The 11,697-nt window shown below is 42.1% G+C and overlaps 1 protein-coding gene across 11 annotated transcripts in view; it reads right to left on the bottom strand.

Annotated features, from left to right (window-relative positions):
• The window catches only part of CNTRL (centriolin), an 80,275-nt gene that overhangs the window by 4,971 nt on the left and 63,607 nt on the right, over window positions 1–11,697 (bottom strand). For 9 of the 11 annotated variants that reach the window (XM_046649415.1, XM_046649526.1, XM_046649471.1 and 6 more), the window contains 10 exons: window positions 11,440–11,604; window positions 10,526–10,685; window positions 9,267–9,382; window positions 8,966–9,183; window positions 6,703–6,860; window positions 5,543–5,616; window positions 4,173–4,361; window positions 3,528–3,753; window positions 2,020–2,225; window positions 879–1,019 (listed from right to left, as the gene is read on the bottom strand). In XM_046649415.1, the coding sequence (XP_046505371.1) occupies window positions 879–1,019; window positions 2,020–2,225; window positions 3,528–3,753; window positions 4,173–4,361; window positions 5,543–5,616; window positions 6,703–6,860; window positions 8,966–9,183; window positions 9,267–9,382; window positions 10,526–10,685; window positions 11,440–11,604 (1,653 nt within the window). The remainder of the gene's footprint in view (window positions 1–878; window positions 1,020–2,019; window positions 2,226–3,527; window positions 3,754–4,172; window positions 4,362–5,542; window positions 5,617–6,702; window positions 6,861–8,965; window positions 9,184–9,266; window positions 9,383–10,525; window positions 10,686–11,439; window positions 11,605–11,697) is intronic. The other 2 variants (XR_006886939.1, XR_006886942.1) reach the window with 1 other exon arrangement.

Below are 11,697 nucleotides of genomic sequence, written 5' to 3'. Positions count from 1 at the left end.
AGAGGTTGAAGGCACAGATGAAAGTGAATGGCCATACGGGGTCGTCCAAAGGACAAAGTCTGGCAGGGTCAACAGAGTGGCCACAGTAGCCCTACTAGAGAGTTCAGGAGTGGCCCAGACGCTGACACCGGCTAAGGGACAACAGGGCCATCTAGGAATAGACTCTCCCAGTCTAAGTGTGAACTGCTCTCACACCCTCAGCCTGGTTACACACAGGATATCAAAGGTTCCCCCGAGTCATTTTTTCTTGCCCGTGGGTTTGGCTCTTACAGACTTGTTTCTGGCATAAATTCTAACATTCCAACACAGTTCTTTGGGACCTGATAAAATTTTATGCTGAAAAATTGCCATTTTTCTTTCAAAAACTAACATAAAAAGCTTGAACTTAAGGGAATTTTTTTGAGGAAGATTAGCCCTGAGCTAACTGCTGACAATTCTCTTTTTGCTGAGGAAGACTGGCCCTGAGCTAACAGCCATGCCTATCTTCCTCTACTTTATATGTGGGATGCCTGCCACAGCATGGCTTGACAAGCAGTGCCATGTCTGCACCCGGGATGTGAACCAGTGAACCTCGGGCCGCTGAAGCGGAATGTGAACACTTAACTGCTGCGCCACCGGGCCGGCCCCTGAACTTACGGGAATTTTAAAAGTATATTTTGAATAAATACTTTTTTCTTGTGGAGGTACATTTCTAAATTTTAAGACTAGAAAAACAGATTTGACTTAAAGGATATTCTTATAATTAGCTTTCACAATTTCCACAAAGAAATGGTCCTTTTCAAAGAGCTATTTAAGAAACAGAATCTGTCTGCGCCCAGTGGGGCGTGAGCATGCCTGAGCCCCCCGTCCCGGGTGGCCAGCCGGGCCCAGGTGCACACCTGTTGCTTGAGCTCCGTGTACTCGTGCTGCATCTGGTTGAGCTCCTTCATCAGGCGCCTGGCCCGCTCGTGGTTGTCCTGGGCCACCTGTTCGATTGTTGCCATCTCCTTCTGCATGCAGCTGTTCTCCTGCTTTTGCTCCTAGCAGAGGAGGAGGAAAATAACTCTGGGTCCAGCACATGGACGTGTGCGTGGCTAGCTGACACACTCACTAGCTCTCTAACTTCTTTTCCCATCTGGGCCTCAGCTTCTCTGGCTGTAAAATGGGGCTAATTCTAGCTGCCTTCTCTAGCAGCTGTGGTAGAGCTGGGAGTACACACGTGGTCAGAGTCTGTTAGCCCAGGGCCTCCTAGATCTACAACATTACTTTTGATAATCAGTTACGTCCCCTTTCTGAGCCTCCATTAATTGTAAAATGGGAACAATAATACACATCCTCAAAGGGTTACTGGGAGGATTAAAATCTAGACATCCACATACTGTCTTTACACTCACGTTGCCTATCGCTGGTTGTAAGCATGTTGCCCTTTGGGAAACACATGTGGTTTGAAAGTTCCATTCACACAACCGGGCTCCATGAATTCCTCTAGAGGGTGTTAGAAAAATCCATTCCTGCGACAGTCCCTATTGCTGCCCACCTGCCTCCAACCACCATAAACTGTTTCAACTCATCTGAGTATCACCTCTGAAAATGTATTTCAGAAATAAAAGCATGGTAGAGGGAGCTTCCTGGCTTTAGGATAATGATTAACTAAAGCTCATGTTGGCCGAAAAGGGCAGGATGAGAAAAGTCTGCGAGCCCTGACTGCAGGTGTGTAAAACGTCTTTGGAAGCCTTCCCCGCCCCCAGGGGAGGCATGAGCAGAGGCCGCTAGCTCGGAGTGCTCTCTGCTTTGTGCAGACGTTGTCTGTCCGCGTGACCGTCTTCCCAGCCAGCCAGGGCTCCACGAGGGCTGCAGCCTGGACTCAGGCAAAATTTACCATCGGCTTCAAGAACACATTATGCACAAATACACCAAAAATAACAGTTGGGTTAGGGACTGGGTTGACAGGCAACTTATTTTCTCTACAGCAAAGCAGTGTTTTAGTTTGATTTTAAATGCATCCTTTCCTCATCAACTGCCAGGGCAGTAGGTACTGACAAGGAGGGTTTTCTCCAGCTGGCTCCGCTGGGTCTTAAGTGCTTCCTTCAGGCCGGCAACCTGCCTCTCAGCTTTGTTCCTCTCTGTCAAGAACTGGTTCCGCAAGAGGCTGAAGTCTGCCCTCATAGAGTCCATCTCTTTCTGGAGAGCCAGCAGCTCACTCGACTTTTCCATTAATTGCTGCTCCCGTTCTGCAAGCTGTCGTTCTGGAATGAGCAGTTTTAGTAGTTTAGCCAGAGGCTCTGGGCTGGCTGTGCGCAGAGCCACACAACCCTCCCTCATGGGCAAATACATGATGACATGCCACCCATTCCCCCATCCCAGAGTCCTCCAGATCCTCCAGAACCCACAGCAGACGCCCAGAAAAAGGCCCAGATCAGGGCGCCTCGTGACACAATTGATTCCAAAGTGACAGACAGCTCTTGTCTTCTCCTTGGAGTCTCTGAGACCAGCCAGAGTAAAGAGCACCAATCCTGAGGTGCAGGAAACATGGAACAGACTGCTGAAATGTTTTCTACAAACCCTGATTTTAATACAGGGAGCCACACCACCACTTCTCCCTTCACAGAGATGGTGCGGTGGAGAGAACGCAGGATTTGGAGCTGCAGGAGTCCTATTCTATACAGGGAAAACCCACCTCCTGGCGTTCAATGGGAACCATATACGCAAACACCTGGTGCATAGTGAGCACTCAATAAATAAGGCTTATAAAGAAGAGTGACATTTAAAACAGATTTTTCTACTCAGCCTCTGCAGAGGAACACCTTGCCCAGATTTCACTTTTCACACCTCTGGCACGGTCACACTCAGCATATTTGTTAAGTTTCATTTTCATAATGACATGGCTAGGTCCGGATGTATCAAGAGTTCCCAGGGAAAAAGGACTAACAATCCTTTCAGATCCCCAAGTCCACTGAGTACAGCTGAAGGGACATTTTCTGAGCATCAGTAAAGCCTGCAGCTAAGGAGGAGAAAAATCGCTGACTGATGTTAGAACAATCATTTACCCTGGATTCCTGTGTCTGCTTACGCGGCTCACGAGAGGGCAAGCAGGCCCAAAGGCAAACCCGTACTCTGCCTCCATTCACTAGGTCACGTTTGGGCAGAAGCGGACTGTTACATTGTTTTTTTGACTGGTTGAAACGAAATGGATCATTGTTCCCAAAGCTCGTAACTAACATACTTCACAGAAAGCCTTTAGAGCACCTTCTGGCACTTCTTTGCCTCAATGTCCCACGTTCCTGAGAAGGCACTCCCGAAGAAGGCAACAGAGTAAAGCACAAAGACCTGACGGTCAGGCTCAGGATCCAATGCCGTCTCCACAGAGACACTTGCCTGTGTCTCCCTGAGCGCCTCCTCATCTCTCACGGGGCCGGGAGCCTCGAATGGGGAGTCATACTGCCCGCTGGGCTTCTCTCAAGCTCTGGCTGGGGCCAGGATCTCCTTTACACACTTCCAGGACAACGAGCATCGCCCCCTCCCTCAGCGCAATGTTCCAGAATACATACTGGTTTGGGAGAGCGTCTTCTCCAGGCTCTCACCCCACCGCTCCTCTTGCCGCAGGGCCCTGACGCGCTCTTCGGCCGCCGACAGCTCTGTGCACACCTCGTCCAGGCGGCCCTTCCGGTCTGTTACTTCCTTTCCCAGCTGCTCATGCTGCTCCTTCAGGGTCACTTTACTGGCTTCGAATTTTTTTTCTTCACTTTCTCTCTCTTTCTGGAGTCTCTGAAACAGCTTAATAGAGAACAACCTTAGTTACTCATAAAATAACCAACACTGAGTGTCCCAGATGAAGGAAACTTCATGGGCCCTAGACAGGGTCCAGTTCAACAGAAAGCAGAAAACAGCCCACGGTGACAGAGGGCGAGCTCCCTTTACAAAGATGACCAAACAGGGCCAGCATGTGAGGAGGGGATTCCAGGAGCAAATGGCACGTGGCCCTCCAGGTTCTTTATGGGACCCATGCTCTACGGTCTTAGTGGTCCATAAATATTAACATCAAGGGAGTAAGGGTTGGTGTGAAATCCCCCCCGGTTACCCAGGGCAGTCAAGGGAAGCTAGTCCCAAGGGGAGTCTCAGCAGCTTTCCGCCAGGGAAAAAGCTCACACGGTGACCAAGTGTCTTCTTTAGATATGGTCAGAAACGTGTAGTACCATTTCTTGCTGGGCTAGTTTGGCCGTGTTCTCTTCCACCTCATTCTGAAGAGCTTGAAGCTGCTGCCGTTTCGTCTCCCCTTCTCTCTGGCAGTCTTCAGACTTCTGTACCCATTCACTGACGTCCCTCTGGAGCCTGGCCTGCTCGCTGAGCAGCGCCTCCTTATGCTTGGTGATGTGGAGCAGGTCCTGCAAGTGAAAGAACAAACTGAAAGTACTAATGGAGCCATCTTTCCCAGAGGCGGCTGGTGCCACTCCAGAATCTACTCAGTCTGATAAAATGAGAAGCGCAAAAATCCCACATCCTTTGTTATCCCAACAAACTTGACCAAAGGTACCAGGGCTCAATTTAATCATCGGCTTTCCTCTTTTAGTGCCTAAGAAGTAGGATGACAGAAGATGTTAGAACCTCAGGAAGAGACTCAGTTCCTCTGGGCTTTCGTTCCCTTGTCACTGAGGTGGGAATAAACAACACTCACCGCACAGGATTGCTAAGAAGACGAAGAAAAGCTGTGAATGAGGCTTAGTTCTTACTGAAAATGAACCTAAAGTCATGGTTTGGTTACTGCGTGATATACTTATATAGGTTAAAAAACTCAGAAAACAATAAATATTCTTTCTTCAAGGAACTCAAAATAAGCATTTTGAAAAAGTTACCATATTTCTAACAACACAGAAAATATTTAGAAGAACCCGTGTAAGACTTTTTAATAGAATACTTTGATTTTAAGTTTTATACATCTCAGAAACACAGGATCCTGAAGGTAGAAGGAAGAGAATTTAGATGTCTAATCTAAGCTTTCTTTTCCATAGTGGAAACGAGGTCCAGAATTGATTGAGAGTCTCTCAAACTCAAATTATAGCACTGTTCTCACAGAACAGCACTGGATCGCCTTTAAGAAGATCATCAGAAGTACAAGGTCAAGAATCTGCTCTAGTCAACATCTGTCAAGATGGAGGCCCAGGGCTGGCAGATGTTCTGCAGGTCAATGAGGGATCAAATCTAAGCCTAGCCTTTGGAAGCCTCAGCCTTACTGTGGATGAGAGATGGGCCCTCTGTCCCTGAACCCCGAGACGGGCTGCTGAGTGGGTGGGGAGGGGTTGGGCTCTGGGCCTGCCATCACCTTACTTATTAGCTTTGAGTAAAACATTGTCTGAATCAAGAGTTCTAGGACTAAAATAAATTAGAAAATCACTGCTCTGCAACAATAAACTGGCCCAACACTTGTGTGTATGATGTTTGTGTTGAATAAACGGCCTTTCTGGGATCTGCTGGTGTGAAAAGGAACCAGCCTACCTGATCTGTTATTTCAACCGACTGTCTGCATGCCTTCGGGATACTACTAGAAGATGACATTTGTTAAGCTTACTTGTTTGGCTAGGTTCAAATGGTCCTGAACATCAGCTATCTCCTCCTGTAGTGAGTTCAATCCTTCTCGTTTTTCTACAGAAAAAACATTTACATAAAATAAGAAGTACATATGTATGCATTTTCCAGTTTCCCATCAGCCCCCCAAAAGAGTAGAGTGGAGGTGAATTTAAACTTCTTCCTGGTAAATGCATGACTAGGCTACACTATCTTCTTAAAGACCAAATGAGAGACTTACATGCACAACCCAGATCTGGGCTTGGAGCCCAGGTTTTTAAAGACTTACATGTTCAAAATCTCACAAGACAAAAATTTACAGATAATACCTCGTGTTGATGATGTGCACGGCTTAAAAACAGGTACCTTCTAATTGCTGGTGGAAACATACATTTGGTATAACTTTTCAGGAAGACAATTTGAGAATAAATTTTATATCTATACTGGTTTTGTCACTTACTAGCTGTGCGAGCTTGAGCAAGTCACTTCTCTCTTAAGCAAGTCACACGGAGACTAAGCTTATTAAACTGCCTCATCTGTAACTGGGTGAAATAACAGTTTCTATCTCATAAGAATGTTACAAGGATTAAATGATAAAATGCATGTAAAACACTTGCATCATGCCTAGACATAGTAAACACTCAACGAGTATATCATTAGCTAGAATTACTTAGTAACTTTTCCTAAATAAACAATCATGAGTATTTACAAAGATTTGGTAATAAAGATGTTATCTGAATCTTTTTGTTTTTAAAACTATACACACACAACACACCCCAAGGAGAAATCTGGAGGGATATTCACTAAACTGATAACAGAAGTTCTCTCTGAGGGGTGAAGTCAATAGTAATTCTTATTTCATCTTTTTGCTGTTTTTAAATTGTTCTCTAAAGAACATGAATTAGTTGTTTTGTAACAGGTTTATTGAGATATAATTCACATACCATGTATTTCACCATGTAAAGTATACAATTCAATGGCTTTTAGTACATTCACAGAGCTGTGCAACCATCGCCGTAGTCTAATTTAGAACATTTTTGTCACTTCTAAAAGTAACCCCATGCCCATTAGCATGAATTATTTCTGTAATAAGAAACTGAACAATTAAAAAAAGAATCTAACAAAAGGAAGACGGTCACACCCCTCCCGCTGTGCGGCCCCCACCTTGGAGCTGCTGCTGCATTGCTGCGATGTCTCTGTGCAGGGACAGTTTGTCTCTGTTTAGCTGGTCTAGTTCCTGCTGCAGTCTTCTGACATCCGACTCCAACTTTTCTAAGTTGGATTGCTCCCTTTTGCTATCCTCTTCTGTAGCTGCTAAAGCCCTACCATGCAAGCAGAGAATAAGTCCAACTGTCAGATGTAAAATGCTCAAGCACACACGAGACAAAAGAGCAACAGTGTTATGCTCTCATAACGCAGCTACCGAGTCTGGATGATTATAAATGGGAACAAAATTTAAGGCTCTTCAATTCATTTTCAAAAGAAACCTTATTTTCAGCTTTCTAAGTAGGAGATTTTTCAAAAAGTCATGTACTAAATTGAAGTTTTATAAAAAATCAGGGCTAAAAACATAGATAGCACTCAGAATCCCAAAATTCTGAGTGATTAAAATGGATCACTAGCTTCTAATAAGTGAAGAAGCAGGAAACACAATTGTATGTGTAATAGGATTTGTCCAAAGAACAGACACGCGTGAGCATGCACTTTTTTACATAAATCAAATCATACAGTATGGACTCGTGTTTGTCTAGTTTCTTTCATTGAGCACAATTACTTATCCATGCTGCGTGGATCAATACTCCACTTTCTTTTGATTGCTGACTGGTAGTCCATGGTATGGATCTACTATAATTTGTCCATCCACTCACCAGGAGATGGACACTTAGACTGTGTCCAGTTTTTGACTACTGCAAACATAGCTGCTCTGGACTTTAGTGTACAGTTTTTGTGTGAACACAGGCTTTCATGTCTCATGAGTAACATCTAGGAGTAGAATAGCCAGACCTTCTGGTAAGCATACATTTGAATTTTTAAGTAACTGCCAAGCTATTTTCCAAAGTGTTCTTACTAACACTTTACACTCCCACCAATCATCTAGGAAAGCTTCTTGCTAACGTTTGGTATGGTCAGTTTATTTATTTTATTATAATATTTATATATATATTTATTATATTATTATTATTCATTTTAACCATTCTAATAGGTGTGTAATGGCATCTCATTGTGGTTTTAATTCACATTTCCCTAATGGTTAATGATGCTGAGCATCTTCTCATGTACTTATTTGTCATCCATGTATCTTCTTAAGTGAAATGTCTGTTCAAATCTTTTGCCCATTTGAAAAGTTGGGTTGTTCGTTTTCTAATTATTGAGTTTTGAGAGTTCTTTATATATATATGCTAAGTACAAATCCTTTATCAGATAAATGGTTCTCAAGATTTTTCTCCCCACCTGTGACACATCTCTTCATTATTTTAACAGTGTTTTTTGAGGAGCAGAAGCTTTAAATTTTGATGAAGTCCAATTTTATCAATTTATTCTTTTATGAATCATGCTATGGTGTCATATCTAAGAAATTTTTGCCTGACTCAGGGTCACAGAGGTTTTCTTCCATATTTTCTCCTAGAAGTTTTATATATAGGTTTTACATGTATGTTTATGGCCCCTTTTGAGTTAATTTTTATATATAATATGAGATATGGATCAAGGTTCCTTTTTGTGTGTGTGACTTTTGGATACGCAATAGTTTAGCAACATTTTTTGAAAAGACTCTCTTTTCTCTACTGAAAAGCCTCTGCACCTTTGTCAATTCAGTTGTGCAGGTATTTGTGAGTTTACTCGTGGTCTGTGTATTTGTTCCGTTCGTCTATTTCTCTGTCTTTATACCAATCCCAGTGTTCTGATTCCCACAGCTATATACTAAGTCTTGACATCAGGTAGCGTCGGCCCTAAACTTTCATTCTGTTTCAAAGGTGTTCTGGCGTCACATCTAAAGAGTTTTAGACTCTATTCTAGGTCCTTTGCATCTCCAAATGGATTTTAGAACCAGATTATCAACTTCTATGTAAAAAGCCTACTGGGATTTTGATTGTGATTGTTTTGAATCTATAGAGCAATGTGAGGAGAACTCAATCTTAACATACTGTCTTCTGCCCACAACTAAGGCGTATGTCTCCATTTGTTTATATCTTCCAGAATGTATTATTTTACTTACAAAAACCCACAACAGGCTATTTAAAAAAATGCATCAGGGAAAAAAACTCTAAAACGAAATTCACCCAAAAATGCTCCTAGTGAATTATATCGTGATACTTAGTTTGTGGAGTACTTTTTTCCTTTGCTCTATTTTCCAATTTTTTTATAGTGTGTTTATAATGCTTTAGCCTTCAAGAAGTGATCTTGCAAGCTTATTTGCTCCTGCTCTCACCGTTTGGTTTGTGCCAACTTCTGTTCCAAGCTGTCACATTTCTCTTCAAGATCATCCTTTTTTCTGCACAAAGACTCAACACACGATTGTAAGGCGCGGGTCTCGGCAGTTATTCGCTCTATTTCCCGTTTGTCCCTCTCAAGGAGCTGCTTCTGCCACTCTATCTCCCCTCTCTGTCGAAGGGCTGCCTGCTGCAAATTCTCCAACTCCAGCTTCTCCTAGATCAGACAAAAGAGAACTCAAACACGCGAACACAGAGAAAGGCTGGGGTCTGCCCAGGGCGAACAGCCTGGCTTATTACCTCTAGCACTTCCACCTGAGTCTTCTCTAACTCGGACAACTTTTGGTCATGTTGTAGCTTCAAACCTTGGAGCTCATTGTTTTCAAGTTGCAACATGTCCAGAATGTTCTTTAGTTCTAACGGAAACAAAGCATGGTCCAAGCTAGTAAGTGAACTTGGAAATATTTACAAAATGAAACAGAAAATAATGCCATTGAGTGACACAAAAAACAATAGATAATCAAAAACATCTTTGTTGCGCTGAATTAATGGAGCCAATTAATTGTACTCTTAATGAAAAGATCCTTTAAAAGTATTGCTAAACATTTGTTAAATTTTAATTTGTTAAAAATATTTTAACAAAAACATTTAACAAAGATCTAGTTCTAAAAGCATTTACCCCGACCTAAAAGAATTTTAATCAAAATAAGTAGGAAAAACTTTAAAATATAAACCGAGATTTATGTAACAATTTTTCTGCCCTTTGAACAGATTTTTAAATACTAACCTTTTAATGATTATAAAAATATTTACTCACTATAGAAAATTTGAAAAAGAAATAATAAAAAACCCAAAAACCCACCAATATCCCACTGTCCAAAGACGAGCATTATTGTAACAGCATTTTGACGTATTTCCTTTCAGGAGGACACATATGTACATACACACACACAGTTATTTTTAAATAAATTGGGACCATACTCTATATTCAATTTTCATCTATTTCTTTACTTTGCTCATCAGCACTTTTACATGTCATTAAATGATAAAAATACAGCTTTTCAATTGGTCATTTGTTTCCAAATTTGGTCATTATAAACTTTGCTGCAAGTAGCCAAGTCAGCCAGCTTAATTTACGAAACAAGGAAATAAAGGCTTACTTTTCTTAAAATATATGTATTGATAAACAAAATATTGCTATGATATGCATACATCCCCCTCCCTAGATAACCAGAAACGGGCTAAGTGGTGGCACAGGTGTGAATTTTAAGTGCTTTAAAACATCAGGCAATCGTTCCAATTTATACTTCAATCAACAGCCTATGAGCGCTCTCCTTTCACCACATCTTGGTCAGCAATGAATATAATTATTTTGCTTTTAAATCAACTTTCTCAGTTTGAATGGCATAAAATGTCAAATTCCTTTCATAATCTGCTTTTCTTTGCTTATTAGTAACAAGGTTAAACTTTAAAAGAAGTTGATTTGACCTTTTGTATTGTTTCTGTGACCTGGAATACAGACATTTCCAACCTGAAACGCTGTTTTCTTTTACACTTACCAGTCTTATGTTTAGACATCTGCCCTAAAACCACCTGAAGATTTTCTTCCTCTTTTTCAATTTCCTGCTTTATAAATGTAAGTTGAGTTTTTTTTTCACTAATCTGGACATTAAGTTCTCCTTTCTGAAAACTCAGTTCTTCTAGAAGAGATTTTACTTCCTGAGCACAAAAAAAGAAAAAAAGTCAACCTCTCCTGCACAAAATTATGCATGGAAATTACCTTAACATCAATTCTGTTATTAACTGTCTCATTTCATAGACACTCAAATTTGGAAACAAGCTTATTTTTGCCTTTTATGTCAAGAAGAGCACTACATTTTACACTAACATTTCTGTATAACAGAAGTAAGAAAGTAACATATTATCTTCATGTAAAATGTATAGGCAATATTTACTACGTACAGGATAATGTGTTGTAGAGACAAAAGGCTGAGTCCCATACATCTCCTGTCCTCAAGGGGTTAGCACCTCGTGGGGAAGCAAGGCAGGAACATAAACATGATCACGAAAGCCTAAGGTGCCCGAGGAAATGCACAGAGTGCGAGCAAACTCAGAAGAAGAGAAACCCTTTCTGGGGTAAAAGAAGGGTCATGGAAGTCTTCTTAGTGGCATGAAGCTGGACCATGAAAAGTGGGTAGGATCTGGACATTCCCAGGAAGAGAATTCCTGGAGAAGAAAGGGTATGAGAAAGGCACAGAGACAGAAAACCTTCGACATGCCCAGAAAACATTACGTGGGGAGCTATATACAGCAGCCACAGCACGGATACATACCGTAACACCACACTGATGCTGCAGAGGAGTCAAGATTCAGGAATTTATATTTGCATTTGGGGAGGAACCAATGAAAATATCTCAAAATAAATCTACAGCACTGTCCTAGGACTCTGAAGAAAACCTGCTGAGAAACATACCCTGATGTGATTGCACTTCTCAGTCACTTCCGTTTCCCCCAGTCTCAGCGCTTCCTGGAGGTCAGCTTTGGCCTGGACCATGCTTCCCTGGAGAAGATGCAGCTCCTCTTTCTTATGCCCTAACTGCCTGTCCAAGATGGCCATCTCCTGCTGCTGACCTGTCACCTGCATTGAAAAAGGGAAGAATGCAAAGCTGTACAAAAGCTCAGATGCAGTGCTGAGATGGAGATGATTCAGTCCCGCTAAAGGTGGTGGGGG

The sequence above is a fragment of the Equus quagga genome, chromosome 1 (assembly GCF_021613505.1).
Source record: "Equus quagga isolate Etosha38 chromosome 1, UCLA_HA_Equagga_1.0, whole genome shotgun sequence".
Classification (NCBI taxonomy): Eukaryota; Metazoa; Chordata; class Mammalia; order Perissodactyla; family Equidae; genus Equus; species Equus quagga.
Note: the sequence above shows the minus strand (reverse complement) of the source record. Positions and strands in the feature narration are given on the sequence as shown.